At 54.9% G+C, this 26,635-nt stretch overlaps 1 protein-coding gene across 2 annotated transcripts in view; it reads left to right on the forward strand.

The window, feature by feature from the left end:
• Nucleotides 1-26,635, forward strand: part of PRDM16 (PR/SET domain 16) — a 283,417-nt gene that overhangs the window by 218,817 nt on the left and 37,965 nt on the right. For both annotated transcript variants that reach the window (XM_054175853.1, XM_054175854.1), the window contains exon 4: nucleotides 21,196-21,330. In XM_054175853.1, the coding sequence (XP_054031828.1) occupies nucleotides 21,196-21,330 (135 nt within the window). The remainder of the gene's footprint in view (nucleotides 1-21,195; nucleotides 21,331-26,635) is intronic.

Here is a 26,635-nt window from a genome sequence, read left to right on the forward strand (position 1 = left end):
GCGCGCTGCGAGCCTCCCGGCAGGGTCCCAGCCCTGCGGGCGATAAGATACAGCAGGCATTCGGCAGGAGGTGTCAGCGGGCAGCTCCCTGACACACGATGAGTGACAAAGGCCCCGGGGAGCTGCCGATGTGGCCACATTAGTTAATGAGGTCATAGCTGAAGTTGCTGCCCCACTGATAACCTGCAAATCCCAATCATGTGCAGATACCGGGGGGTGTGCACCAGGCCTGGCCCTGTGCTCCCTCCCTGCCCATCACCCTCAGGCACCCAATGAAAAAGGGAAGCCAGCCACGAGGATGCTTCCGAAAGGGCTGCTCCAAGCTGTGGGGAAGCAGTGGGCTGAGAGATGCCTGCCCAGGATCTGGAGAGGGCTGCTGCAGAGAGCCCTGCGCTCTTCTGCTGGCTGAGGGGAGAACTGTTGGAGTGGATTGGCAGGTCAGAAGGTGGTTGAGAACACAGAGCTGCAGCTGGCTCTGTGTGCAGGTCCTGGAGGGTTTGGTCTGGCTTGGGGAAAGCCTTTTTGACACATCCTCAAAGAGCTGCTGTCCTCAGACAAGGATCCTGTTCACTGATGATTCAAAAAATGGGCAGGGAGCATCCCTTGGGCCTCACAAGGAAGAGCTGGAGTGCAGTGACAATGTTCTTAGTCCAGATGGAGTCTGCCTGCAGCTCCATTGGGGCTGCAGAGCTCCTCTGTCCCTCTGCACAGGCAGCCTACTCATGGGCCAAGAGTGATGGATGGTGTGGGAGCAGCACCACCTGAGATGTTCCATAGCAGGAGAGCCTTTGGTGGGCTTTAGGTGATCCCCAGAGTGCTGAAGGAGCAATGGGGGTGTGGGAGCAGCAGCTTCCAAGATGTTCCATAGCAGGAGAGCCTTCAGCAGGCTTAGGAGATCCCCAAGAGCTGAAGAGGGGAGAGGCAGAAGCAGGTTTTTAGGCCACATCCAAATGGGAGCTCCACCAGGAGCTGCTTGCCTCTCCTCTGCACGGAGCACACCTGGCTGGTCCCTCTGCAGGGATAGGTGGCTGTGAGAGGGCTTTGGATTTGCTTTGCTCCTGGGCAATCCTTTTGTCACCCCACAGCACCTGGGATTGGGAAACCTCTTCAGATGTGCTGATTTCCTCCCCTTTTCCTCCTGGTAAACAAGTCAAGAGCTGGCAGCCTCTTGTGGTGCTGGTGGTGAACTTTGTGTCCTTCCCTTCTTAGCAGCTCAGGTCTAATTTCTTTAATCAGGGGAGCAACCTTCCAAAGCCACTCTGCACCTCCCCTTTTGTCCCCGGGGTCCAGAGGTGTTTTTAGTGCCTGGGACCGAGCTGGGGCTGCGCACTGGAGGAGAATTAATGATTGTTTTGGGTTCGTTGGTACCCAGAGGCTGGCCAAAAGAAGGGGATTTGCAGACTTTGAACACCTCAGGGGCTTTGTGCCTCGTGGGTGTGCTGTTGTTGGGCTTTTAATGGTGATTTGGGTTGGAGGGGAAGTTCAGGGCTGCTGAGAGGTGACAGCCCAAGCAAGGCAGCTCCTCGGGTACCCACACAAGGGTTTTAACCTCAGCAGCAGAGTGGAGCTCCCCAGCAGGCCTCAGCAGTCAGCTGGAGGGCTGGGCATGGAGAGCAGCTCAGGGCAGAGGAGGAGGATGGTCCTTGCTGCTCTGTGTAAGGGCTCAGCTGCACCACACACTGCAGAAGCAGCTGAAGCTGCCTCACTTGATAATAAGCAGCACTTGGTGAGTCCCTGGTGGCATCCCAGCATGGTGGGGTTGGAAGGGACCTCTGGGCATCACCCAGTCCAACCCCATGCCCAAGCAGGGCACCCACAGCAGCTTGCCCAGGGGCACAATGGCCAGGGCAGGTTGGAAGCTCTCCAGACCAGGAGACTCCACAGCCTCTCTGGGCAGCCTGCCCCAGGCCTCCAGCAGCCTCACACCAAAGAAGTTTCTCCTCCTGCTCAGAGGGAACCTCCTGGGTTCATTTGTGCCCCTTAGCCCCTTGTCCTGGACCCCTCTTCTGGAGGTCCCAGCCCTGCATGGGTCATGAGGAGAGCTGGGAAGGTGGTGGCTGGGGGCAGGTCTCAATGGCAGTTGGTGTTTGGAACCTCTGAACACTGGTGAGGAAAAAAAGTGGAACAGCAGGAGCCAGAGAGGCTGCAGCACAGTGTGAAACTTCACTGAGCAGCCTTCAGTGCTGCCTCACCTCCTGGAGAGCATTGTTTGAGCCATGGTGGTTGGACTCAAGGACCTCAGAGGTCCTTTCCAACCAAAACAGTTCCCTGATTCTATGAAAGCCAGGTTGGAGCTCAGTGCCCTTGAGCCAAGCCAGGTAGCTTCTGTGGCAGCTTCTCCTTCCCCTTGCCCACTGCATGCTGCACTGAACTTCTTCCTGCCAGTGAGCCTCTGTGCTCCCCTTGCTGGCTCTGTGCTCCCCTCTGTGCTCCCAGTGCCTGGGCACACTGTCCTCAGCTCACTGGGGGCTTCCAAGCTCCACAGCCTTGTGTTTCTCCCCCCAGGATTAGTTCCAATGGAGGATGCTGAATATTTAATTACACAGATTATGACACCAGCCTGGCCTGGCAGATCATCTCCAGCTCTTGCCTGTGAGCCATTGGCTGGAGATCTAAGCAAGCTGCTGTCCTGCTGGGGCAGGGGTCAGGAGGCCAGGCAGGGCTCAGCCTGGAGCTCTCGCCGCTCCCGCTGAGCTCCTGGGGACCTCTCTTGGGCCTGTGCTTTGTAATGAGGTTTCCAAGCAGCCAGAGGTGACTCTGCCTCTATGAACTAATGGCAAGGTCCCAGCCCCCAGCAGTGCCCCTCGGTGCCCCTCTCTGGGTGCCTGCTTTGCCCTGGCTTCTCCCCTGAGAACCTCTCCTGCCACATCTTGCCTCAGCGCCGCCTCTTCTGCTTTTGCTCTGCTTTTGTCCTCAGCCTTTGGCTTTTGGGCTGGAAGTCATCCTCTGCCTGCAGCTCTTTGGTCCTCCTGCAGTCACCTACCCTGCCCTGCTCTGGCTTTGGGCAGGGGTTTTGTGCTGGAGTCATTCTGGGGCAAGAAAAGCTCACCTGCTGTCCCTGCTGGCTGGAGCTTGAGCTGAGCCGGGCTCGTGGTCCCTCTGGGCTGCACTTCTATTCATTCTCTCCTCTTTTTTTGTCTCTCACTCTTCCTCCCTCCATGGGCCCAGCCTCTGTGATTAAGTCTGCAGCTCTCCTGCTGTTTTTAATAGGCCTGGAGACCTGACCATCTGATGAGAACCAAACTGCACAGCGTGCTCCTGAATACTTTCACTGGAATCTCCTAATGCAGGGTATTAATCATTACTGTCAAACCATTCAGGCCCTAAATGTGTCCACCCAGTATAAAATTATACTAAACAGGAGGGAGAAAAAAAAAGGACTTGGCCCATATCAAAGGCAGGCATCAGGCAGTCCCCTGAGGTCCAGGGCACGATGGCCCAGGGCACTGTCCAGGCTGGCACACGCTGGCTGCCACAGGATGGTCTCTCTGGGGTGCACAGATGCAAAGGTGTCAGAAAAGGAGCACAAAGAGTTAAAGGAGGCTGTGGTGGCACAAAGAGTTAAAGGAGGCTGTGGTGGCACAAAGAGTTAAAGGAGGCTGTGGTAGCACAAAGAGTTAAAGGAGGCTGTGGTGGCACAAAGAGTTAAAGGAGGCTGTGGTGGCTTCCCCCTGCCTCTCCTGGCACAGAGTCCTGGGGGGGAGGTTTGCTGTGTTCGTAGTTTGGAGGCACCTTGGTGATCCTCATGAGGAGAAGAGGCTCAGGGGAGACCTTATTGCTGTCTTCAGCTACCTGAAGGGAGGTTGCAGCCAGGTGGGGGTTGGTCTCTTCTCCCAGGCAAGCAGTGACAGAAGGAGAGGACACAGTCTCAAGCTGTGCCAGGGGAGGTTTGGGCTGGAGGTGAGGAAGAAATTCTTCCCAGCAAGAGAGATTGGCCCTTGGGATGTGCTGCCCAGGGAGGTGGTGGAGTCCCCATCCCTGGAGGTGTTTAAAATAAGTCTGGAGGAGGCACTTGGTGCCATGGCTTAGTTGCTTGGAAGGTGTTGGGTGAGAGGTTGGACTTGATGATCCTGAAGGTCTTTTCCCACCTGGTTAATTCTGGGATTCTGCTTTGGTGCAGCTGGCTCTTCCCAGAGCTCTTAGAATCATAGAACCATGGAACCAATGAGGTTGGAAGAGACCTCAGAGCTCATCAAGTCCAAGCTGTCATCCAGCACCTCCTGACTACTAAACCATGGCTCCAAGTGCCACATCCAATCCCCTCCTGAACACAGAGCTCTCCTCTTGCTGCCAGTAGAAAGCAGCCCTTGCCAGAGCAGTTGCTGCCATGCTGGGCTGCTTGCTGTGCATCCTGGGCTCGGGAACTCCTTCCTGAACTTGAGTTTGGGCCTGGGGAACGTGGCAGTGGGGCACAGCTCAAGGAAGGTGAATCAGACTCTTGTTCTCCTCCTCCTGAGCTGCCACAGCCCCTCAGAGCAGAGGTCTTTTCCTACCCCCCTGCCTTGCTTTCTCTCTTCCCTCCCCCCAGCCTGGTTCCAGCCCCCTGCAGTAAGAAAGCCTTTCTCCCCTGGGCCTGGCAGTAAAAGTTCATCGAGTGTAAAATAAAAGTTACATCAGGTGAGTGGGGAAGTGTTATGATTGCTGATGTTGGCTTTATTGAAGCCTCCATTTGGTGTTGGGAGCTGTGGCACACAACCCCCCCAGCCCCACGGGGCTGTGCTCTGCAGGCACCTCCAGCCCCGCTCCGGGAGGGTGAGCAGTCTGCTGCCCCGCAGGGAAGCCCTCTGGGGTGCCTGGGGGGGCTGCAGGAGTTTCCAGGGCAATGCTCTCAGGGAAATGCAGGAACCTGGGCTGGCAGTGGGGAGGAGCTGCTCTTTGCTGCAGCTGTGCCAGGGCTCCGTGGCAGACAGCAGCAGGCAGAGAAGCTGCAGCCATCAGCTGCGGGCTTGATCCCCACAGCCCAGAGCAAGGCCATGGACTCATGGAGTGAGTTGAGTTGGAAGGGACCTTGAAGATCATCCAGGGGCAGGGACACCTTCCCCCAGCCCAGGCTGCTCAGGGGCTCATCCAGCCTGGCCTTGAACAGCTCCAGGGAGGGGGCAGCCACAGCCCCCCTGGGCAGCCTGTGCCAGGCTCTCCCTGCCCTCACTGGCAAGAATTTCTTCCTCAGCTCCAGTCTCAACCTACCCAGCAGTTTCTTTCCCTTCCCCATAGACTTTTTCCAAGCCAACCCCCAGCAACAGCCAGCCCCTGGTGTGCTGATCCAGAATCCTTTTGCACAGGCTGAGAGGGAGGGCTGAGAGCACTGAGCACCCAGTGCCCAGCCCAAGGTGCCCAGCCCTGGGTGCAGGTTTGCACAGCGCCTGCAGGGAGGCTTCCCCCATCCTTCCCTTCTCTCCCTCTGTGCCTATCAGAAGGATACAGAAACCCAGTGAAAATAAACTAACCCATCTGGCTGTGCTGCTGAGTGCAAACAGAAAATGTCCTTTTCTCTCAGTCATTAGCTGTATTAATTGGGTTGAGAGGCTAATGAGACAGTGCAGCCATTAGTGGGTTGTACATTTAGTTCAGTTTACCATGGATTTAATGCTTTCTCTTCCCATTTAGTGGTGGCTTCAGCCAGGGGGTTGGGAGCTGTGCAAAACCTTTTCTTTCATTAATAGCTTTTGCATTTGTTCTTCTAAAAGCCAATTAATTGATTGATTAATTGATATAAATAGAGGAAGGCCACGAGGATGATCCAAGGGCTGCAGCAGCTGTGCTGGGAGCAGAGGCTGAGGGGGCTGGGGGAGTTCAGCCTGGAGAAGGCTCCAGGGGAACCTCAGAGCTGCTGCCAGGACCTGAAGGGATCCTGCAGGAAGGCTGCAGAGAGACTTTTGCTGAGGGTGGCTGGAGACAGGCCAAGGGAGAATGGGTTGGAGCTGAGGCAGAGCAGGGTTAGAGTGGAGCTGAGGAAGAAGTTGTTGAGTGTGAGGCTGCTGAGACTCTGGCACAGGGAGGCTGTGGCTGCCTCCTCCCTGGGGGTGTTCAAGGCCAGGCTGGATCTGGCTTTGGGCAACCAAATCTAGCTGAGAGGTGTCCCTGCCCACGGCAGTAGATGCTCTCTGAGGTCCCTTCCAGCCAAAGCCATTCCATGAAATAACCCAAGCTGATCCTGGCACAGCCACAGAGCAGTATCCTGCCCTGACTTGCACTTTACATTGGACCAAAAAGCCTCAAATCCTCCCAGAACGGTGGTGCAGGAGCTGAGCTGCCACTGATCTCAGCAAGAATGCTCAAACCTGGCAGCTCTGCTGCATGCTGGCAAGAGACAAGGATGCAGCAAGCAAGGAAGTGTCAGCCTGGGTCCTGCTTTGGAAATGGAGATCCCAGAAATGGGGCTGGAGGTCAGTGCTCACCAAGAAGAGCTTCCCAAGCCTGAGAGCTGGTTTGGTTACCAACCTGCCAGGCTGCAGCTGCCCAAATAGTCACTGGGTGGTGGAAATGAGGTTCTGGGACTCTCTGGTGACGGCTGGGGATGAAGGACTGACTTAACTCAGGCTGTGCAACACAGACATCACTGCTGGGTGCAGCTCTGTGTCCCTCCATCAGCACACCCTGGCTGCCACGGAGCTCTCCCTGGAGGGTCACTGATGTGTGCCAGGGAGCATTTATCCCACGAGTGCTGCCTGCTTCCAGGGCTGCAGCTCTGAGTCTGGTGCAGCCTGCAGGAAGAAGTGATGCTGTAGCTGGCATCCCAGTGTTAGGTCATATTAAAACCATCTGTAACAAATCTTTATTTGCAGTTACTTTGGAGTTCAAATTTCAGCTCCTGCTCCACCTGTCAGCAGTGTTTATCCTCATAAACTTTCACAGCTCCTTTTATTCTCTTTCAGGTTTGGGCTGGGTTGGGGTTGGTTTTGTTGGTGGGTTTGTTTCCTTCCCCTCCCCCTCCCTTTCTGAGGGAGCTCCTCAGGATTTTTGGCAACCCTGTGCTGGCTTTGCCCAGCAAAACTGGACTCCCTGCTGTAGAGAAGGTGCAGGTTTAACCCAGCTCAAATAGCTTGAGGAGAACAGAGTATTTCCAGGGAAGAAAACAAATAAGCCCTGCTGCTCCTTTTGATTCCTGTGGCCTAGGAAAATGAAGCCTTTGGGGGAAGCTGTCTGCAGACCTGGAGCACAACCCTGCTCTGGTTTGGATGTGGGTCGATGGTTCTGTTCGAGCTTTGCTTTGAAGGGCTGTGGGCTGGGCTGAAGGCATTTGCAGCTCCATTTGCTGCTGTCTCAGAAGCCCTGGCTGGTTGTGGTGCTCTCAGCTGGGCTGAGCTGGGATTGGTTTGGGGTAAGATCAGGGCAGAGAAGATTGAACCAGGCTGTGCTGGTTGTGGTGCTCTCAGCTGAGCTGGGGTTGGTTTGGGGTAAGATCATGGCAGGGAAGGTTGAACCAGGCTGTGCTGGTTGTGGTGCTCTCAGCTGAGCTGGGGTTGGTTTGGGGTAAGATTGTGGCAGAGGAGACTGAACCTGGCTGTGCTGGTTGTGGTGCTCTCAGCTGGGCTGAGCTGGGGTGGGTTTGGGGTAAGATCATGGCAGGGAAGATTGAACCTGGCTGTGCTTCCCCCTGAGGCAGTGGCCTCAGAGGGGTTGGCTTCCTGGCAAACACCAAAGGCACTTTGCTCAGCAGTGGGCAGTGGCTTGGTGCTTTGGTTTTCGTGTCTTGCTTGAGAAGAGGGAGCTGCTGGTGGCTTCCTTTGCCCTGCCCAGCTCTGCAGGCTGCCTGCTCCTCGCAGCCTGCCGTGGGGTTCACCACATCAAACAGGGCAGGGCACCAGAACACCAAACAGACAAAGCAGCCAGCATTAGCTGCTGTAAAACTGAGTTAATTAGGGGCTCTGGTTTCCTGGCTGCTTGGTATATACAAACTGGGGGATTTGGCTCACTGGGAAGTGTTTTAAACCCTCCCCCCCCCACCCTAACTGATGGGTTCTAATCCTCCTCCTTGGTCTTCCATTCTGCAACACCGCTGATTCCTGCCTGGAGCTGCTGCTGTCAGGTGGTTGTGGTGAGCAGGGCTGGGGGTGCCAAAGAAAACAACCATTCTGCTGCTCTGGAAGAGCTGGAGGCTTGATGATTCTCTCTGGAGTGTGTTTGCCACTCTGCTATCTGCTGCTGCTGTTTCAAGTGGGGTCTAGGGAACAGTTAACGAGCACGAGGCTGCTCTCAGAGCCTCCAGAGCTGCCCAGCGAAGCAAAGCTGGTGACTGACATCCCTGTATGCCAGTCTGGGACAATCCTGAGGGACACTGAGAGCCATAGGTGGGGGCTAACCATGTCCTCAGCAGCATTTGCTCCAGACCCAGAGGTTTGCTCGTGGGCAATTGTCACCCCACAGCACCTGGGATGGGGAAACCTCTTCAGATGTGTCAAGCAGGGCGTGAGCAGCCACATTTGGGATGCTTAAGCAGAGCTCTAGAGCTGCTTCTGTCACCACTCCCTCTGGGCTGGCTCTCTTTTGATACCTAAGTAGATGCAGGCATTCTGTAGCCACCTCCAAGTAATTTGCTGCTGCTGTGTCCTCCGCCATCCGCTTCCCCCTTTAATGATGCCGTTTGGGGGTGAGAGCAGGGAGGTGAGGGGGGCCTGGCTGCAGCCATAAAGCAGGGCTGCAAACAAGCCTCATCTTTGTAGCTCGGGAGAGCGCACTGTGGATGGTTTTAATCTCTTTGACCTCGTGGCAGAGCGAGAGGGAAGCGAAGAACCGGTGACAAACGCCAGCGCTTTAATGCCAGGGCCGTGGCTGCCTGGAGCGCCCTAAGGGTTAATGGAACAGTTTTAAGTCCTTCAATCACACCCCCGCCCCCCCCCCCCCCCCCCCCCCAACTGCAGAACACTTCCAAATAATCCCTTTCTAATAGACCCTTTTCCCCAGATTGTATCTAGCCCATGCCTTGCTGGGGCCCGTGGGTGTCAAGCCTCCCAAGGCACGCCGGCCGGCCGCCTGCGCCGGGAGCCTCTCCTCCCGGCTCCGAGACCTTTAATGATCCTTTGCCCCTCTGACTTCGCTCCCCTGCTGCAGGGACAAAATTAAACCACGGCGGATGGCAAAAGAGTTATTTGCTGCCCAGGCAATTACCTCCTTCCCAAAGCCTCCATCAGGCCAGGCCAGATGGACTTTATGGAAACCAGACCCCGGCCGCAGCTTTAATTATCGGGGTCCCGTCAGAGAGGAGGGCAAGCCTGCCCGGCCGCCGGAGCCCGGAGCCTTGCACATGGACTTTTTCCTCCATAAAGTTTTATGGCTGCTTCAAGAAACAGCAGGCAGAGAGTTTGGGGTTTTTTTAGATTTTTTTTATTTTATTTTTATGAGGCCAAATCATTCACTGAGTGCCTGTGGCAGGGCCTGTGGCAGGGCCTGCGGCAGGGCCTGCGGCAGTGCACCTGCAGCCCCGCGGAGCGCCCTGCGCCCGGCCGCCTGGCACACCCCTTGGCCGAGCTGCAGCGCCTGTGCCAGGGAGGAGCTGGGCTCTCTCTCCTTAGCTGGGCTCTCTCTCCTTAGCTGGGCTCTCTCTCCTTAGCTGGGCTCACTCTCCTTAGCTGGGCTCTCTCTCCTTAGCTGGGCTCACTCTCCTTAGCTGGGCTCTCTCTCCTTAGCTGGGCTCTCTCTCCTTAGCTGGGCTCTCTCTCCTTAGCTGGGCTCTCTCTCCTTAGCTGGACTCACTCTCCTTAGCTGGACTCACTCTCCTTAGCTGGGCTCTCTCTCCTTAGCTGGGCTCTCTCTCCTTAGCTGGGCTCTCTCTCCTTAGCTGGACTCACTCTCCTTAGCTGGACTCACTCTCCTTAGCTGGGCTCTCTCTCCTTAGCTGGGCTCACTCTCCTTAGCTGGGCTCACTCTCCTTAGCTGGGCTCCTTGGCCTTAGCTGGACTCATTCTCCTTAGCTGGACTCATTCTCCTTAGCTGGGCTCTCTCCTTTCCCTTAGCTGGGCTCTCTCCTTTCCCTGAGCTGGGCTCTCTCCTTTCCCTGAGCTGGGCTCTCTCCTTTTCCTTAGCAGGACTCACCCATTTCCCTTAGCTGGGCTCATTTCCCTTAGCCAGCAGTCATTGCAATAAGGAACAAAAAGATGTCTAGAACCACAGGATGGCTTGAGTTGTGGAGACCTTCAAGCTCATCCATTTCCAACCCCCTGCCATGGGCAGGGATAGCATCCCCCCAGCCCAGGTTGCTCGAGGCCTCATCACACCTTGCAGGGGTGAAGTGACCCCTGCCCAGAAGTTTCTCTGGGCACCCTGTTCCAGTGTCTCACCATGTTCATAGCAAAGAATTTCTTCCCTTTGTTGTAGCTCCTCGGGGGGATATCAGCTCTGCCCCCCAGACAGAGCATCGTGCTCCTGCCCGGGGGGCTGGGCTGCAACAGAGCTGCCCCAGCACAGCACTTTGTGCACCAGGCCACCACTGCCCAGGGCTCTTCGGCTGAGCTGGTTGTGCCCTGCTTTTTGCCTCCTCTTTCACAGCCCTGGCAGGCTCTGGGGCTGGTGGGAGCAGCAGCTGCAGGTCGTGCCTGGGGGGCACTGGGGAGGGCGACGCTTTGATGCCCACTCGCCAGCTGCTCCCTCGCTGGGTAAGGCACGTGGGGGATGAGCAGCTCGGCCCTGGCTGGCGGCAGAGGGAAGGTGGCACCGAGGAATGCATCTCCCGTGGCTGTTAGAGTCAGATTTGCTAATGAGGTCCACTCCAGGGACGTGCTGACAGCCACAGAACATACTGGGTGTGTTAGCTGCAGTGCTGCTGGGCTGAAGTCAGCTTTCTCTCCCTATGCTTTCTCATTACTTCATGCACTTGGCAGCTGCTAACAGACTGGACAAGCTTAGCCAAAATGAGAGCTGATGTAGAAACATGGAAAAGACTATTTAGCATTTCCAAACATTCTTCCTGGGGAGATGGCAGGAGGGGGAGGAGGAGCTGCTCTGTCTCTGTGTTTTCTTTCTGTGGTGCTATCAGATGTGAGCAGCTCCCTGTCAGGGAGGGCAGATGGCTCTGCTGGGCATGTGCTTGGTTCCTTCCAGCCTGATGGCTTTGGCCTCAGCCCCAGCAAGCTGCCCCAGCCCCACCAAGCTGCCCCACACAGCTCCATGTCCTGGTGCTGGAGGTACAAAGTGCTCTTGTACTGAAGATATCAGTTCCAAAAAGAGGCTGGTAGTAAACTGAGAGTATTTGGATAAACTTGCTGGCCCTCAGGACTAGAAAAGGACTTTTGTTCCTGTCAAGGAGAAGCTGTTACGTTACCATAGGATGGCTGGACCTGGGCCAGTAAAAACTGAGCTTGAAGTATAAAAACTGATGAGGAGTGTCAAGAGAAGGGTCTTGTGCTTGAGGTCAGAGAGTTATTTGTATTTATTAGAATGCAAGATCTCCATCTCTGGCCCAGCTTTGGTCTGAAGCAACACCTCCCTCGGGAGCCTTGTCCCTCAAGGACGAGAGCCTTGTGCCAAGGGAGGAGCTGGAGGTCAAGCTGCTACCTCTGCTTTCTGGCAGCTTGGTTTTGAGGGAGGAAAGAGCCAAAAGCTTCAATCTAGCACGATTTCGTCTATCTGCTCTCAACAGCAGAGGCAGGTCTGGGGTGGCCGGTGCCAGCCTCAGCTGCTCAGCCCAGGGATGGAGCATTTTGCAGACACCAGAGTCAGGGCAGCTTCACTTTCCCAACCTTCTCCCATCCCGGGAAGAGCTCGCAGACATTTCTCTGGCTGTTTACAAACGGGCTCCTCCTTTTTCGCTCCGCTCCCCGCCCATCAGCCACCTTTGTCTGCTTTAATGAAGCCACTTCTGTCCCTGAGATTTGGTTCACACCCTGACAAACATCAACACAAACATCTCTCTGCCAGGGTAATTAGGGAGGGCAGGCAGCTGAAGGGGGAGGCAGATGTGTTGTGTCATCCTCGGAGGCTCTCCCGGTGCTTGCCTCTTCCAAAGCAGCAAAGAGAAAGGCAGAGCTGCCCCGATGCAAATGTGCTGGGGCTCATGGGAGTGCTCAGATTGCGTTTGGTAGGACTGGATTTATGTCCATCCCTCCAGAGCTGGAGCTGCCAGGTCCAAGCCGGGAATCATTTCTGCCATGGAAATCCTCTGCTGTTAGCTTTTATACTCTTTTGAAAGGCTGGAGGATTAGGGCTCCATAAACTGTTTCAGCAGCATTTCAGGGCTGGGGCAGTGGCTGCAGGGTGAGTGTTTGCAGAGGGGAGGGAGGCAGCGGTGGTGTTTTCACCACGTTCCCCTTGCTTGGCATGCTCAGAGCAGTGTTAACCCCAGGCTGAGGCTCTCCCTGCTTTGCATTGGGTTCATGCTTTTGATTACAGTCAGGAGGAATTGGTGAGCTCCTGTGCTCTCTGATTCTTAACCTGAAAACAAGAAGCAAGCTCTCACCATAAAAAGCCTCCATCTGTTAATGCAGAAAACTCTCAGATTAGTCTCAGGAGGACCCTTAGGTATTTACCCAGAGTCAGATTTGATTTTATTGTTATTATTTTGTTTTCCAGGAGCATTATTTCAGTGGTGGGAGGTGGGAGAGTGCTCGGCTGGAAGAGACAACCAACCCCACCTCTAGAGTGGCTTGAGGGAATAATCTGCTTTGCTGTGCTGCCTGGGGACGAAGGAAACCCTCCAGCCCCTTTCTCTGGGTGTTGGGCTGTGTGTCCTGGCTGGTGTCTGACCAGCAGCAGTGGGGGTTTGGTGGCTGGCCCGGGGGAAGCTGCAGCTGTGATGTGTGACAGCAGAGGCAGTGGCAGCTGTGATGCCGAAATCCTCCGCAGGAGCAGCAGAGGTCTTCCTCACCCAACAGGCAGGGGAAGAGCAGCCCAGGCAGGAGGTAGGTTCCCTTCTGCTGCCCTGGGGATCCTGCTGCTGTGTGTTCTCAGCTGAGAGCGTTCCCACAGCGTAGCAGGGCCGGCCTGGAGAGCAAATATTTGTTGTCCAGACCAGAGCTTGGCTTGCTGAGAGCTGAGGGAACTGCCCTAAAAGCCACATGCTGCCCTGTTCCTCCCTTTCCCCTTGGCTTCAGAGCAGCTCACCTTACAGCAGAAGCCCTCTCCTGTTGCACTGGGGGTGGATGAAAGTGCAGGCAGTTGGCTTTGGCTGTCTGTAAGGCCTGAGGTGTCCACAGGAGATAAGAAACCCTGCGTGGAGGTGATCAGAATCTCCCCAACTCCAACCTGTCCTGCTCAGGCGCTGCAAGAGGTCTGGGCTGGCAGAGGCAGAGTTGTGAGACCTGCTGTCAGAGAGCCAGATGTGCTATAACAGAGAACCTCTTCCTACACAGATGTGTTGGAGCTGCAGCAGTGAAATCAGCTGAGCAGAGGCAGATCTCTGGGTCCCCTCCAGCTGGTGCTTCGCTGTGGCTTCCCCTCCGAGCGGTCACCTCCACAGCATCCCTCTGCTGAGCTGTCCTGTGACCCAGAGATGGGCCAGGATCTGAGCTGGAGGTTTTGCAATGTTGTTGCTCAGCATACTCCAAGGGCAGGATTTATCATGAGAGGCAATTCCCCAGCAGAGATCATTTCATAAGTAGGTGAACTGGCTCGGGGTAAGGTTCAGCCAGGCGGCCCCTGGGGCTCTGCAGTTCACCCTTGTGCTTCCTTGGGGCTGGGATTTCAGTTGGAGATGCCAGACCAGACACTTGCTTGGCTTCAGCTGCAGAGAGGCCAAACCACAGTGCAGAAACAATCCTCCTGAGGCAAAGACATTGGCCCTGGTGTCCCCAGTTCTCATCTGAGTGGTGCTTGGGCTGGGGCTGGGCTGTGTGTTAGAGGTGCAGATTGAAGAGGTTCTCCTTCAAGATGTAGAGCAGATGAAGAATCCTCATCTCCCTCAGGAGGCAAAGCAGCCCAGAAGCTGATTCCCTGGAAGCTGGAAGTGCTCTGGGATCTGCTTTCCTCACCTTGCTCTCACACTCAGCAAACATCCCTGTGCCATGGGGCCAAGGGATGGAACAAGCCTGGATGCTCCTTGCTCCCTTCTCCAAGCCCAAAGCAGGGAGGAGTCTTTAGTTGAGGAGCTGCCCCCTACCCCTGGTCTCCCAATCCAGGTAGCTGTCCTCCTTGGCTCTCTAGCAGCCCAAAGCAAGGTGAGAACTCATTCTTGGGTCTCCTTTCCAGCCCTCTCTGAGCTCCCACAGGTTCATGCCCACGGACAGCACGTCAGGCTGTGGCCATTGTGCTCTCCCAGCACTGCCTCAGGACCTGCCTTCTCTGCCCTGCCCAAGCTGAGCATCCCTGAGGGGCAGGTCAAGCACCAGACCTCATGGAAAGGAATGGTTCTGCCCTCTGGGAAGGTCTCTTGCCCTCTGGGAGGGTCTCTTGCCCATGATACATTTAAAAGCAATCAGCAGGCAGCAGCAGGATGTAGCTGAGCAGCGTGGGAGCCTCTGGTGCTGTGTGGAGCACGGTTTCAGCAGCTCAGGTTTGCACCTCCTCTTGGGGGTGCTTCTGGTAACCATCAGCTGTGAAGAGCTCACACATCTGAGCAGCACAGCAGTGTTACTACAGCAGGGCTCTGCTCCTTCCCTGCCTCTCAGCAGGTGGAACAGCTCAGGGTGGTTGTGTTGCTGCCTGCTGGGCAGGCTGATTGCCTTTCCCCACAGGAAGGTTTGATTTGTGGTGTGCTGAGGTGTTCAGAATGTGGCCCAGGCACCAGAGCCAGGTGTCAAGATAACTCCAGCTACTGAGCTCTAAAAGTGATTCTCTTCTCAGGGTAGGCAGTGAGTCTCAGAGGTTGTGTCCATCAAACCCAGCACAGAGCATCACTCAGCTGCATCTCCCTGCGGCCTCAGCCTGGGCCCAGCACCCCCAGCACCCCAAGCTTCAACCCCTTCCCATTTGTCCTGTCGCTCCCAGCCCTTGCCAAAAGTCCCTCCCCAGCTCTCCTGGACCCCTCCAGGTACTGGAAGCTGCTCTAAGGTCTCCCTGGAGCCTCCTCTTCTCCAGGCTGAACCCTCCCAGCCTGTGCCCATAGCAGAGGAGCTGCAGCCTCTGCTCATCTCATGCTTGATCCTGCAGGGGACTCTGCAAGGCTGTCAGGGTTTGGAGGTTGGTGTCTGATGTGAGCAGCAGGAATGGGCACTGGAGGGCTCTGCTGCTTCCTTGGCCAGGGTGTGAAAGGCAGCCAATGGTTTTGGCACTCTGCTGCTGGCAGTAAATCACTCTGAAGAGGTCTACATGGTAGTGGTGTTCCACAGCTCCACTCCCCAAACGTTGTTAAAATAAAGCTGTAGTAATAAGGAATGATTTAAAGCGAGGAGCTGGCCCAGCCAAGCAGCCTTGCCACCTCCACAGAGGCTGAGCAGGGCTCCTTTGCAAGCCTGTGGAGAGTCAGTGAGGGGCAGGAGCCACTTTCCTTGGGTGGATCCTGCTGGGGGATGCCTGTCTTGCTGTTTTCCATGTGCAGTGTAAAGTCTCAGTGCCTGGGAGCAAGAGGGTAGTCCAGGACCTCAGGTTTCTTCCTTGCTGGGAGCAGGGGAACCCCAAGGGCAGCTAGAGACAGCAAAAAGAATGACAGAATGACAGGGTGCCAGGTGGGAAGGGACCCCAGGGGTCATCTGCTCCAAGCTTTTCTAGGTGGCAGTGGAGCTGGAATGAGCTGGCCCAGCAGCCTGCCAAGCTGAGGCTTAAATCTGTCCAGTGCAGAGGAATCCACTGCTGCCCTGGGAGAGCAGCAGCTCCAAACAGGCAGCAGAGCTTCAGAAGGCTCAGCTGGATCCAGACTGGCTCCAAAAAGGCAGCCTGGGTGAGCTCTCCAGACTCCTCTGCTCTGGAGGTGGCTCAGGGCCTTCTGGGCAAAGCCAGCCCTCTTCCCATGGGATTTCTTCTGCTCTTTAGGTGTGGTGGGGAAACAGGAATGAGAAGGTTATTCTTTGGTTGGTTGTTTTGTGGCAGAAGCATGGCTCAGTGGCAGCCTTCCCTGCAGCCTGCTGATGGTTTGCTCCAGATCCCTCCTGAAGCAGGCTGGGAAACACCAGTGGGAAATTCCCACTCCAGCCCTGTGGCCTGAGTGGCAGGAGTGAAAGTTCAGCACCTTTTGTCCTCTTCAAAGCCTGCATTGCTGCACCAGGCTCAGCAGCACAGGCTTAGCAGCAGTGCTGGGTCTGGCAGTGGTGCCACCTGCCCCTGCCCAGCAGCACAGATCCCACCAGCCCTGCTGCAGCCCAGCTTGGTTGCCTCAGCCCATGGCTCTCCCAGCCCTGTCTCAGCACTGGCAGGACAGCAGCAGCCTTGTCTGACCAGAGGAGATCCATAAAGGCTTCTTTCCCTCTCCTCTGAGCATCCCATCTGCTCTGCTGAGGATCAGGAAGGCTGCTGGCACACAGGGGACGTTAGACATGGCACCTGGGGGCATTCTTTGATGGCCATGGTGCTGCTGGGTTGATGGTTGGAGTCAGTGATCCCAGAGGGCTTTTCCAGCCCAAACAATTCCGTGGTTCTGAGTGGAGGTGGGTGGTGAGGACACCCCTGGTGGTGGCCACAGGACCAACCAGTCAGAGGGGAATGAGGTTCCCTCATCCTGCAAGCATTTAACAGCACTTAACATGAGCCTGGAGTCCCTTGGGGCACAGGTGAGGAGGGTTGAGGCTGAGGAGCTGAGCAGCTGCCTCGGGGTGAGCTAAAGCACAGGCAGAGGCTGCCGAGGAGCAGCCTTTTCCCTCCCTACCCCCTGGCACGGCTGGCTGCAGGACCCCACCTTTGGGAGCAGAGATTGACAGCAGGAGAAGGTCTCACTGGAGACCCTCCCAGCTCTCCCCCTGGCCCTGAGCTGGCTCTGCGCTTCCCATGGCTCCGCAGCGCTGTGACCTGGCTCGGTCTGCCACGGTGCTCATTAACTCTCTGTCAGGTCACCAGGAAGCCTGCTTAATTGCAGGCAGAGGGCTGGATTTATGGGCTCATCATCTCAGCTCCGTGTCTGCACACTGGCAGAGGTGCTGTGCTGGCTGAGGCCTTTGCTCTCTCCGTTTGGTGGCAAGAATGGACTTTCTGTTTGGCTGGCTTCTGAAGGTCATAAATCGCCGCAGTCCCTCCCCCCCCCCTTCCTCCCTCCTTCCCCCCTTCATTTCAAAAAGAAACACAACAAAACTTCATGGCAACAGTTTAGTGCTCTGCATCAGCCCGTGGGTCATTAAAGCAAAGGGAAAAAAAGAGAGAGAAGAAGAAGAAGGGGGGAGTGGGGGTGGGGGAGAAAGAGGAAGGGATGAAAAGAAAGAAATCAGCCTCTAACTGCTGCCAAACAAAATGCCTGCATCAGCCAAACTGTCACAGGCAGATCCTGCAGCTAAGGGATGAGAAGGTTTATTACACTCTGGGCTTCTGGGGAGGGATGTTATAGCAACAGGAGGCTGGGTCAGCGATGGCAGACTCCTGGTTGCTTCGTTTCTCCATGCACACTAGGAATCCATTAAGCGACCTGACGACAGATCCCCAGGCATCCCAGCCCCCAGCACACCTCTGCCGGGGCCAGGCCTTGGAGGCTGCCCATTAAAACGTGAAAGGAACAACCCAGCAGAGAGCCCACAAATTAGAGAAGCAGGAAACCTCAAATGATGTGCAAAAAAACTTGCTCAGCGCTCAGGAGAAAGTTTTCCATCACTTTTTGCTTCGTAACTCAGCATTTCTGATGCTCATAAATTAGCCTTTGCAGGATCAATGAAGCCCTTTGGAGTCGGCACCGCCCCCCCCTCCCCCCAGCCCGGAGTGCTGTGCAGCAGGCAGCAGATGAAGCTGCAAAGTGAGCCCTGGGACATGACAACGATTTCCTTCTGGCTGCAGAGAGATGAGTCTGAAGCTCTGCCCCAGCCAGCACGCAGGGGCTGGGTCCAGGATCCCTGCCTCTGAACGGGGCCGGCTGGAGCCCCTCTGATCCACAGGAGCACCCAGGTGGGGCTGTTGCCAGCAGCCAGAAGAGAAGGATGGGGAGATCACCACACCCTGTGAGAAGACAGCAGCCTTGCTGAGAGCAGGGCAAACTGCTGGCACTGCCAGCGGGAGGAGTGGGGCTGAGGGGGCTTGGATGAGCGTTGGGTCTGAGGACGAAAGTGCTGGGAGGTGCCTGGAGTTAATAGCTGAAAGTATGAGCTGAGCTCCCCAGCTGCAGCAGAGGGGAGAGAGGAGCTCTGGGGCATGCTCAGGGAATAAAAGGCAGTGAGGAGTCCCTGGCCTGGGTGGGTGGATAAAATGGAAGAGTGATCAGAGGGAGATGAGGCAGAGGCAGAGCTCCCACAATGATTAACGTTGAGGAGGATGCCACAGGCTGCGCTCCAGGCAAAAGCTTTGGCAGCAGCTCTGTGAGTGCAGATGGCTCCCAGGCTGCTTGTGCTGTGCCCTGGGGAGAAGGCAGCACAGTCCCAGGAGCCTCCTTGCCCTGAGCACAGCTTCTTGGGGCAGGGATGCTGCAGTTCAGGCCTCAGGTCATCAGGAAGGGGCAGTGTGTTGCTGACTGGAATAGCAGCCCCTAATGAGCTTGGCCTTGCAAAACTGGCACTGGTTACAGCTCTCTGCTCTCTTTTCCACCTCTCCCTTGTCTCCCCCCACCCCCTCTTTTTTTCCTCTGACAACTTCTTTATCCCTGGAGATATTGAAGGTGAGGCTGGAGAAGGCTCTGAGCAAGCTGCTCTAGTGGAGGATGTCCCTGCTGACTGCAGGGGGGTTGGACTGGATGAGCTTTGGAGGTCCCTTCCAACCCAACCCATCCCATGATTCTGTGCCTGTTGCAATGAGTTCATCCCAGACAAGGTTGGCTGGGGTGCAGTGAACCTTCCAGCAGTCCTCTGTGGGCTGAACCCCTCTGTACTTCCCTTTGCCACCTCTGATGTCCCCCTAGGTGACACCACTTGCTCCCTCTGCTTCCTCCTCTTGATTGTCTTCAGAGCCTCAGCTCTCCCTTGGGGCTTCTTCCACAGACCACCCAACAGAGAGGGCTTTCTGTGGCTCCCAAAGCAAGGCTGCAAACAGCAGCACTCTCTGCTTGCTGACAATGGTTTGTAAACAGTTAGGGTTGAAGCATTTTGGCAGAGGAAATTTCTGATTTCCTTCTGGTCTCAGCTGGAAGGAGATGTGGTCAAAGAGCTCAGTTTGCTTTTCTAGAGGTGAGGGCGAGAGGGACCTGAGAATGGTCTCTGTGTGTGTCTGTGTGTGTGTCTGTGTGTGTGTGTGCACCTTTGAGGGGGGAAACATAACTGCAGGGAGTGATTTGTGCTCACAGATGGATTTCTCAGGGGGGCTTGGGGGTTAAGTTGTGATACAACTTCATACAGAGCATGAGAAAAGAGCCTGAGTGTGTGAACTTGGTCTTTAATTAGAGGTGTCAACCACAAAGAGAATGTCCCTGCCCTGCAGCTGGGCCTGCAGCAGCTCACCTGATTGCACATTCTGTAGCTCACCAGGGCTGGAAAAATCATCACAAAGTCATAGAATCAGTCAGGGTTGGAAGGCACCACAAGGATCATCTAGTTCCAGCCCCCCTGCCATGGGCAGGGACACCTCATGCCAGATCCTCTGCAGAGGCTTTGGCTCCTTGATGGACAAACACTGAAGCATCCTAGAAAACACCTCCCAGAGAAGTTGTGGAGGCTCCAAGCCAGGCTGGATGAAGCCTTGAGCAGCCTGGGCTAGAAGGAGATGTCATGGCCTGAGCAGGGGGTTGGAACTGGATGCTCTTTAAGGTCCCTTCCAACCCAACCCATTCTGTGCTTTCTATGAAGTCAGCTTGCCAGCCTTGATCCCTTCCTGCTGCTTGGCAGTGGGGTTGCTGCTAACCCTCTGCCCACTCTTCTGCTCTGCTCTGTCCACTCTTTCTTTAGTTTTCCAGCTGCTCCACTTCCAAAGGCTCCTTGTGGACAGCAGCAGGAGCAAAGCACTTGGCAAAGGGACAGCAGTGTGCCAAACGCAGTCACTCAGTGATGCTGCTGGGCTCTGGGTCGTGGCACCTTGTTCCATTTCTGGAGCAGAGTGAGTGTGTGTGAAAAACAGGGCCTGAGGTTCTCAGGGTTTCATACAGCCTCTGGGTTGTTGGTTTGGGGTTGGTTTTTTTCCCTCTCTCTCATTTTGATCTGTGAGATTTCACAGCCCCTCTTTGGGTTCTAAAGCTCCACTCAGATAAAACCACAGAGTTTCAGGTGATTTCTAGCTGAGGCAGGACCTCGCTCTGAGGCTGTCAAGCTGTGTGCAAGGGCCCTGCAAACCAGCTGGGGGTCCCCAGAGCTGTCTGAGTGTCTTCACCCAAACAATTGCAGTCTAAGGGAGAAGGTATCTGTAAGGAGCAGCTAGGAAATAAAATGGACTGGTTGTGTAGTGGTCCCTGGATGGCTAAACCCCTGTGGCTGCTGCTGTGATTTGCCCATTTCAATACTCACAGCTTGCCAAAGGTGGTGACTGGGGGAGGTGGGAGGCCAGGGCACGTCTGCTGGGAGCTCTCCTGGTGATGCTGCCTGGCCCAGGAGGGGCACAGGGCCACTGCTGGCACTGCCCTGAGCTCTGGAGGTGCAGAGTGCCAGCTGACAGTGTCCCTCCCAGATCCCTCAGCCTGACCTTACACTCGTGGTTGTCACCACTCAGTTTTCATTTCTCCTACCTTTCTATTTCCCTCTGTCCTGAACCAGCTGGGAAAGTGTCCTTCTATCCCCTGAGACTCTGAGACAATTAATTGCTGGTACAAGCACGTTAAGAACTTCTGATGACTGAAGTAATTTGCACTGACACAGGGTCTGGTAGGGGTAGAGGGAAAGCTAAGCCTAGGGAGGGGGAAAAATGGAGTTTGTGTAATAAGGAGGCCCAGTTGTGAGCAGGGCTCAAAGGGCTTCTCCTCCCCTTGGTGCTGGTCTGAGGGAGCTGCAGAATGGATCAGCACAAACAGCTGCTGCGGCCCTGTGCCATCAAACTTCCCTCACTGGCTTAAGAACAATGAAGTGCCAGGTCTCTGCCTGGCCAAGCAGGGCTTGCCTTCACACCACAGCCCCTCCATTAACCCTCTCTGCACCCCACACTTGGACTGTCCAGCACTTGAGGGGTTCATTTGGAAGGATTCCTCTTCTGCACAGTTGTAATCCTGAGCCTGTCAGTCGTGATTCCTGGTGCCTGCCATCCAGCTCTCTCCTTCCCAGCTCTTGTTTGGAACCCTGCATAGAATTCTCCTTCCTTCCTCCTTCCTTGACCCCAGGTGAGCCATGTGTTTCTTCTCCTGCCCTCCTGCAGCTTGCTGATGACCTGGGGAATGAGAAGTTCTGCCTGGACGCGAGCCAGAGCGGGGCTGGGACCTGGCTGAAGTACATCCGCGTGGCCTGCTCCTGTGACGAGCAGAACCTTGCTGTCTGCCACCTTAACGACCAGGTAAGGGCTGCCTTCACTGACTCCCAAGCCTGCTGCCAGCTTGCTGTGCTCACAGCTTCCACAGAGCCTGGGGTGGGCTGGGCAGAGGGCAGCGTGGGGAGGAAGCACTGAAGGGAGGGGACCGAGGGTCACTGCAGTGCCTGTGGTCAGGCATTGGAGCAGGCTGCCCAGGGAGGTGTTGGAGTCACCACCCCTGGAGGTGTTCCAGAAGCGTGTGGAGATGGCTCCTGGGGACATGGTTTGATGGCTGTGGTGGCTTTAGGTTGAGGGTTGGACTCAATGACCTTAGAGGTGGTCTCCAACCAAAACAGTTCTGTGGTTCCATGGTTCATCTGCTGAGCAACTCTGCTGCCATGTCCCTGAGAACATCTAAACCCCCTGGCCTCATGGGGGTCTTCCAGTCCTCACTTTGTGGCCTTAGGTTGAAGGTTGGACTCAATGACCTTAGAGGTGGTCTCCAACCAAAACAGTTCTGTGGTTCCATGGTTCATCTGCTGAGCAACTCTGCTGCCATGTCCCTGAGAACATCTAAACCCCCTGGCCTCATGGGGGTCTCCCAGTCCTCATTTGGGGGGGAAGGTAGTGTGGAATGCTGACCCCTGGTGTGGGACAAGACACAGCAGGACTGGTGGGATCCAGGGGTGGGTGTTTGGTTGCCAGAAAGTTTGCTCCCAGCTGAGGTGAGCAGGGAGCTGTAAGCTCAGTTTGTTGTCTCAGGGAGAAGCGAAAGTGGGAGATGGTTTGGGAGTCTGCTGAGGGGGAAGAAAAGTAAGAAGCTAAGAGGCTGGTGGAGCAGTCTGGAGGTGGGGGGGTGGGTGAGGGATATTCCAGGGAATTAACAGGATTTTGATCCTGTCAGCTAATGGTTGTAAAGTGCTTTGAAGCTTAAAGCCCAGAATGGATTCAAGATGAGCAGTCCAGGTTGGGAGCTGCACGAAGCTCCAGTTGAGCTCAGCTCAGCTGCGAGTCACCTAAGTGGGCTGAGCAATGCACTGTGTCACCAGCTGGCGAGCAGGAGGCATGTTTGGATGCAGACAAATGAAACAAGCAAAGGAGCTGAGGGTGGGAAAATGCACTTGTAACAAAACCATCTCAGAGTCTAGCTGACAGGGAAGCTGGAGTGAAGCTGGAGTGAGCCAGCTCCTGTGAAACGAGAGCTCGGGGGGCACCAAGCCGCCAGCCCCACTCTGTGAACTCAGCTGCTGCTTTAAAAAGCTTTCAAATAACTTTGGATGCAGGGGGAAAAAAAACAATCAAATATCTGTGTATCTCTCCAGCCACAAAAACACCACAAATGTTGGCAATTTAAGCAATCCAGAAGAGATTGAGGCACAAAGCTCTAAATTTCAGCCTGCTTAGTCAAAATGAGCTGCTGATTGCTGCCCTGCCCACTCAGCACCGCTCACAAGTGCTCTTACATCAAGGAGCCTTCTAACCAAGAGCCAACATTTATTTATCATCAGCTCCTTGTCTTACTCCCTGAGCTGCTCAGAGCTCTCTGTGGCACAGGCAGGGCTGCTCCTGTGCCTCTGCTGCACAGGTGAATCATGGACTCACAGCATGGTAGGGGTTGGAAGGGACCTCTGGAGATCATCCAGCCCAACCCTCCCACCAGAGCAGGGTCACCCAGCAGCACATCCAGATGGGGCTTGAAAGCCTCCAGAGAAGGAGACTCCACAACCTCTCTGGGCAGCCTGCTCCAGGGCTCTGAACCTTCACAGTCAATTTCCCCCTTTATGTTTAGGTGGAATAAATACCTCAGGGAACATCACACTTCCCCTCCCCTGGTGCTTAGGTCTTTACAAAAGCTAGGAGAGTCAGGTGAGGTGTGTTCCTCTCCGAAGCAGGTAGCTGCTGTGTGCTTTAAAAAGGAATCTCCTCCTTTTCCTGGAGGGATGTGCAGAGAAGATGGAATTTGTCTGGATTTCAAACTCCCCTTTGCCGTGTGTCTGCACAGAGCTCTGTGCAGAGTTTGTCCAGGGGGAGCTGCTGCTGAGGGCTGGTGTGCCGAGCATCCCGCAGGGGAGAGTGGGGAGGTCTGGGCAAGAGGAGAGCTCAGAGAGGAAAGATCTCAAAGAGAGGAGATCTCAGAAAGGGAAGATCACAAAGAGAAGAGACCTCAGAGAGGAGAGATCCCAGGCCCTGACCAGAGTGACTCCTAACGCCGGAAACATCAATTTTCAGAGTGACTAAGCACTGCTGCTCTCTCCCCACCGCTGTCTCCTAGCGCTGCCTTTAACTTCATTTAATTTCTCACTCCTAGCAGAGCACTTTTGGTTTTGCTTCCCTTCCCTGCAACAGGGACTCAGAAAGCAGGGAGAAAGGCTTCAGCACTCCCGTGCAGCAGGCAGGCAACGATTTTGCCTGGCAAAGGTTTGTTTGTAAGCACATAAAGCAAAGAAAAGCTTTGGCAGGAGAAGATTACCCCCGAAAGAACAAAGCAGCTTTGTGCTGGGAAGAGCTTTTAATCTTTTGAGGAAAACAAACAAGTTCACCTGGGGAGGAGATGGTCCTTTGCACACACACACAGAGCCCAGACCTCATCCTGCTCTTCTTTACACTCGAGAACATTCCCAGCAACGCACGGAGAATATCCCCGGGTTTTTGGTGAAGGAATTGAGAGCAGAGTGTGGACTTTAGAGTGCTGGGGGGAGGTTCTCCCCCTGCCCTGAAGTGCTGCTACTTAGAAAGAGAACAGCTAAGACACTTCATTAATAGTTTTCAATTGTGAAACCAATTTTTTTCCCCCACCTAAAGAAATGTTCCTCATTTCCCTTCCTATTTGTTCTTGCTTGGTAGGTAGCTTAAACAAACAGCAGATCCTTGACCGACTGAGAAATTTGTGTTTCTAAAGGAGGACTGAGGGGGGGGGTGGGGTGCGGGAGGTAGAGAAGTGCTAAGATTTGCTAAATGCATCTGGAAATGACACAGGACTTGGGGTTTATTTGTTCGTGTGGCTACTGCTGCCTTCGCAGGGCAAATGGTGCAGCAGCTCAGCTGTTTTCATGCAGGAGATTGAAATAGTAAGGAGAATAAATGCAATAATTAAAGCAGCCAGGGGTTTTGGGGGTGCTGGGTGCTGCTTTCGTTTGTGTTGCATCCATTGGAGCTCACAGGAGCACCAGTGATGGCAACAAAACCCTCAGCCTCTAAAACCAGAGATGTTTTAGATGGGTTCTTACATCCAGCTGTGGGGACCTTGCTCAAGGTTCCCAGGTATGGAATACAATGACTTTAAAAAAGAGGAAATGCAACGCCGTGTGGCTGGGCTGAAACAAAGGGAAGGAGACTCCAAAGGAGGAAAACATCTGAACAAAAGCAAAATGTGCAGCCGCGTTCCGGCCGGGCACGCAGGAGGCCAAACTTCTGCCGAGCTTGCTGCTGCTCAAGCCGCGCAGCCCCACGCACGGGGCCCGATCCCTGCCTCGCACCAACGCGCGGGGGAAAGGTTTGCCTTCATCTCTCATTGGGTTGCCGCCGCAGCTCCCTGTTTGCAAGGCAGGAACGTAAAGCCACCACTTTTCGGCTGGTTTTGAGTTGTCTTTGTCCATCACCTCTGGCGCACGCTGCTGCAGCGAGGCGGCGGGGGGGCTGGGGAGGGGGGTCCCGATCTTTAGGGAAGCTTTGCAGCTGTTTTCCCAGCTCGCTGGTGCCCTTCTCTCCCTAGCTGCACACGTGTTGCTGCAAGGAAGTGGAGATCAATAGCAGGCAGCACTCATGACAGCAGGTAAACAGCGCTGATGCGAGCTGGTTGCCTAAACAATGAAGGGAATACCCGGGCGGACTTTTCTCACTCGTGTTCCATCTCCGTCTGCTGCCGCGGCGCTGGGAACAGCGGCGCAGAGGATTGATCCCGAGCTGTCTCTGTCTCCAGACCGCTTTATCGCAGAGCAAAGATGCGCAGCTTTGCGCCCTGCTCTGCGATCAGCCTCGGTGCGTGCCGCTGTGCTGCGGCTCTGCGTTATCGATACCTGCGCTAATTGCACCAAATCGTTTGGTTCCGTGCTGCAAAACCCTCGCAGCCGGCGCCAGCTTCCTGGCACTCCGAGTTCCCATCCGAAGGGAGCAGTTACAGAGCAGATCCAGGCGGGAAAAGGATTCCTCTGGGGGTTTATTTTACTTTTCATTTTTAATGCTTTCTGTCTGGAATAATGTTGCTTTAAAAAAAAAATCACCAAATGTGCTCTTCGCAACCAGCCCCGAACCTGAGCTCTGGTGTTAATTATCTTGTGCCAAGGAGAACCGAGTGGTGGTGAGGAGAGGGCTTCCCTTTCCTCGGGAGAAAGAAATGCTAATGCGTGGGATTTTTTTAATAGAAATCCCGAACAGAAACGCTCGGTGGCCATAAATGTCCTGCTGGAATCCTGAATCTCGGTGCACAGCAAATAAGGAAAGGAAACGCAGCAGCGCTTCCAATTCCTCCCGAGCATCAGTGGCGTGGTTAGTGTCACGGCATCTTAGATGAAATTAAGGTGACTCCAGCAGGATCTGGCTCTTCCCTGCTCATTAATGGAGGCTGTGCTCTTTGGGGCGATTTTGTTCGCCAGGCTGTCGCTGCCCTGCGCTTCTCTGCACGAAGCTACTCTGTTCTGGGAGCAAACAGGAGAGGTAAAGGAGTTAAAGAGGGCAACGCAGCGGCAGCGTTAGCCAGGCGGGGTCAGAGTCCTGAAGGCTTTTCCCAGCGTAACATTTGTGGCTGCGTCTGTGGGTCAGGGGGAAACTTTTCGATCGTGCTTTGCGTTTCGGTGCTCGTTTGGTTTGGGGTTAGTAGCCAAAAGAGAAATGTCTTTTAACAGCGACTTGGGGCGGCTTGCCTTTTCTCCCTTCGCAAGCTGCAAGCGGTGGTAAATTATCAGCTCCGTTTCCCTGAGCTCTGTGCTTGTTCCTCCTCTCTCTTTTGGGCTTTTTTTCAGGCTGGTTTGTCACCACACTCAGGGATGGGAAAGGTTTTTTTTCTTGTCGAACAAGCAGGCAGGAAAGAGAGTCAACTACAAATAAATTCTATCTATCTCTCAAAATATCTATAAAAAGGAGAATTTTATCCCACTCGGAGTTGGGAGTGGAATCCACAGAAATTCTCTCTCTGACCCACGCGGAACAGTTGTGTTCACCTCCTTACAGCTGCACTTAAGCATTTATCTTGCTGTCCCCTTTGCACTGCTCAGGATTTTCCAGCTAAGGGTCTGCACAGCACGATCCTGAGGTGCCTCCAGCTGCATAAGTTCACTTTGTTTCCCCCCACCCCGCCCCGGTTGTTTCTCGGCTAGGTGAGGATGGATTTGCGTTCAGTGGAAGAATTGGTTAC

Source organism: Dryobates pubescens, chromosome 33, assembly GCF_014839835.1.
Source record: "Dryobates pubescens isolate bDryPub1 chromosome 33, bDryPub1.pri, whole genome shotgun sequence".
In the NCBI taxonomy this organism is placed as follows: Eukaryota; Metazoa; Chordata; class Aves; order Piciformes; family Picidae; genus Dryobates; species Dryobates pubescens.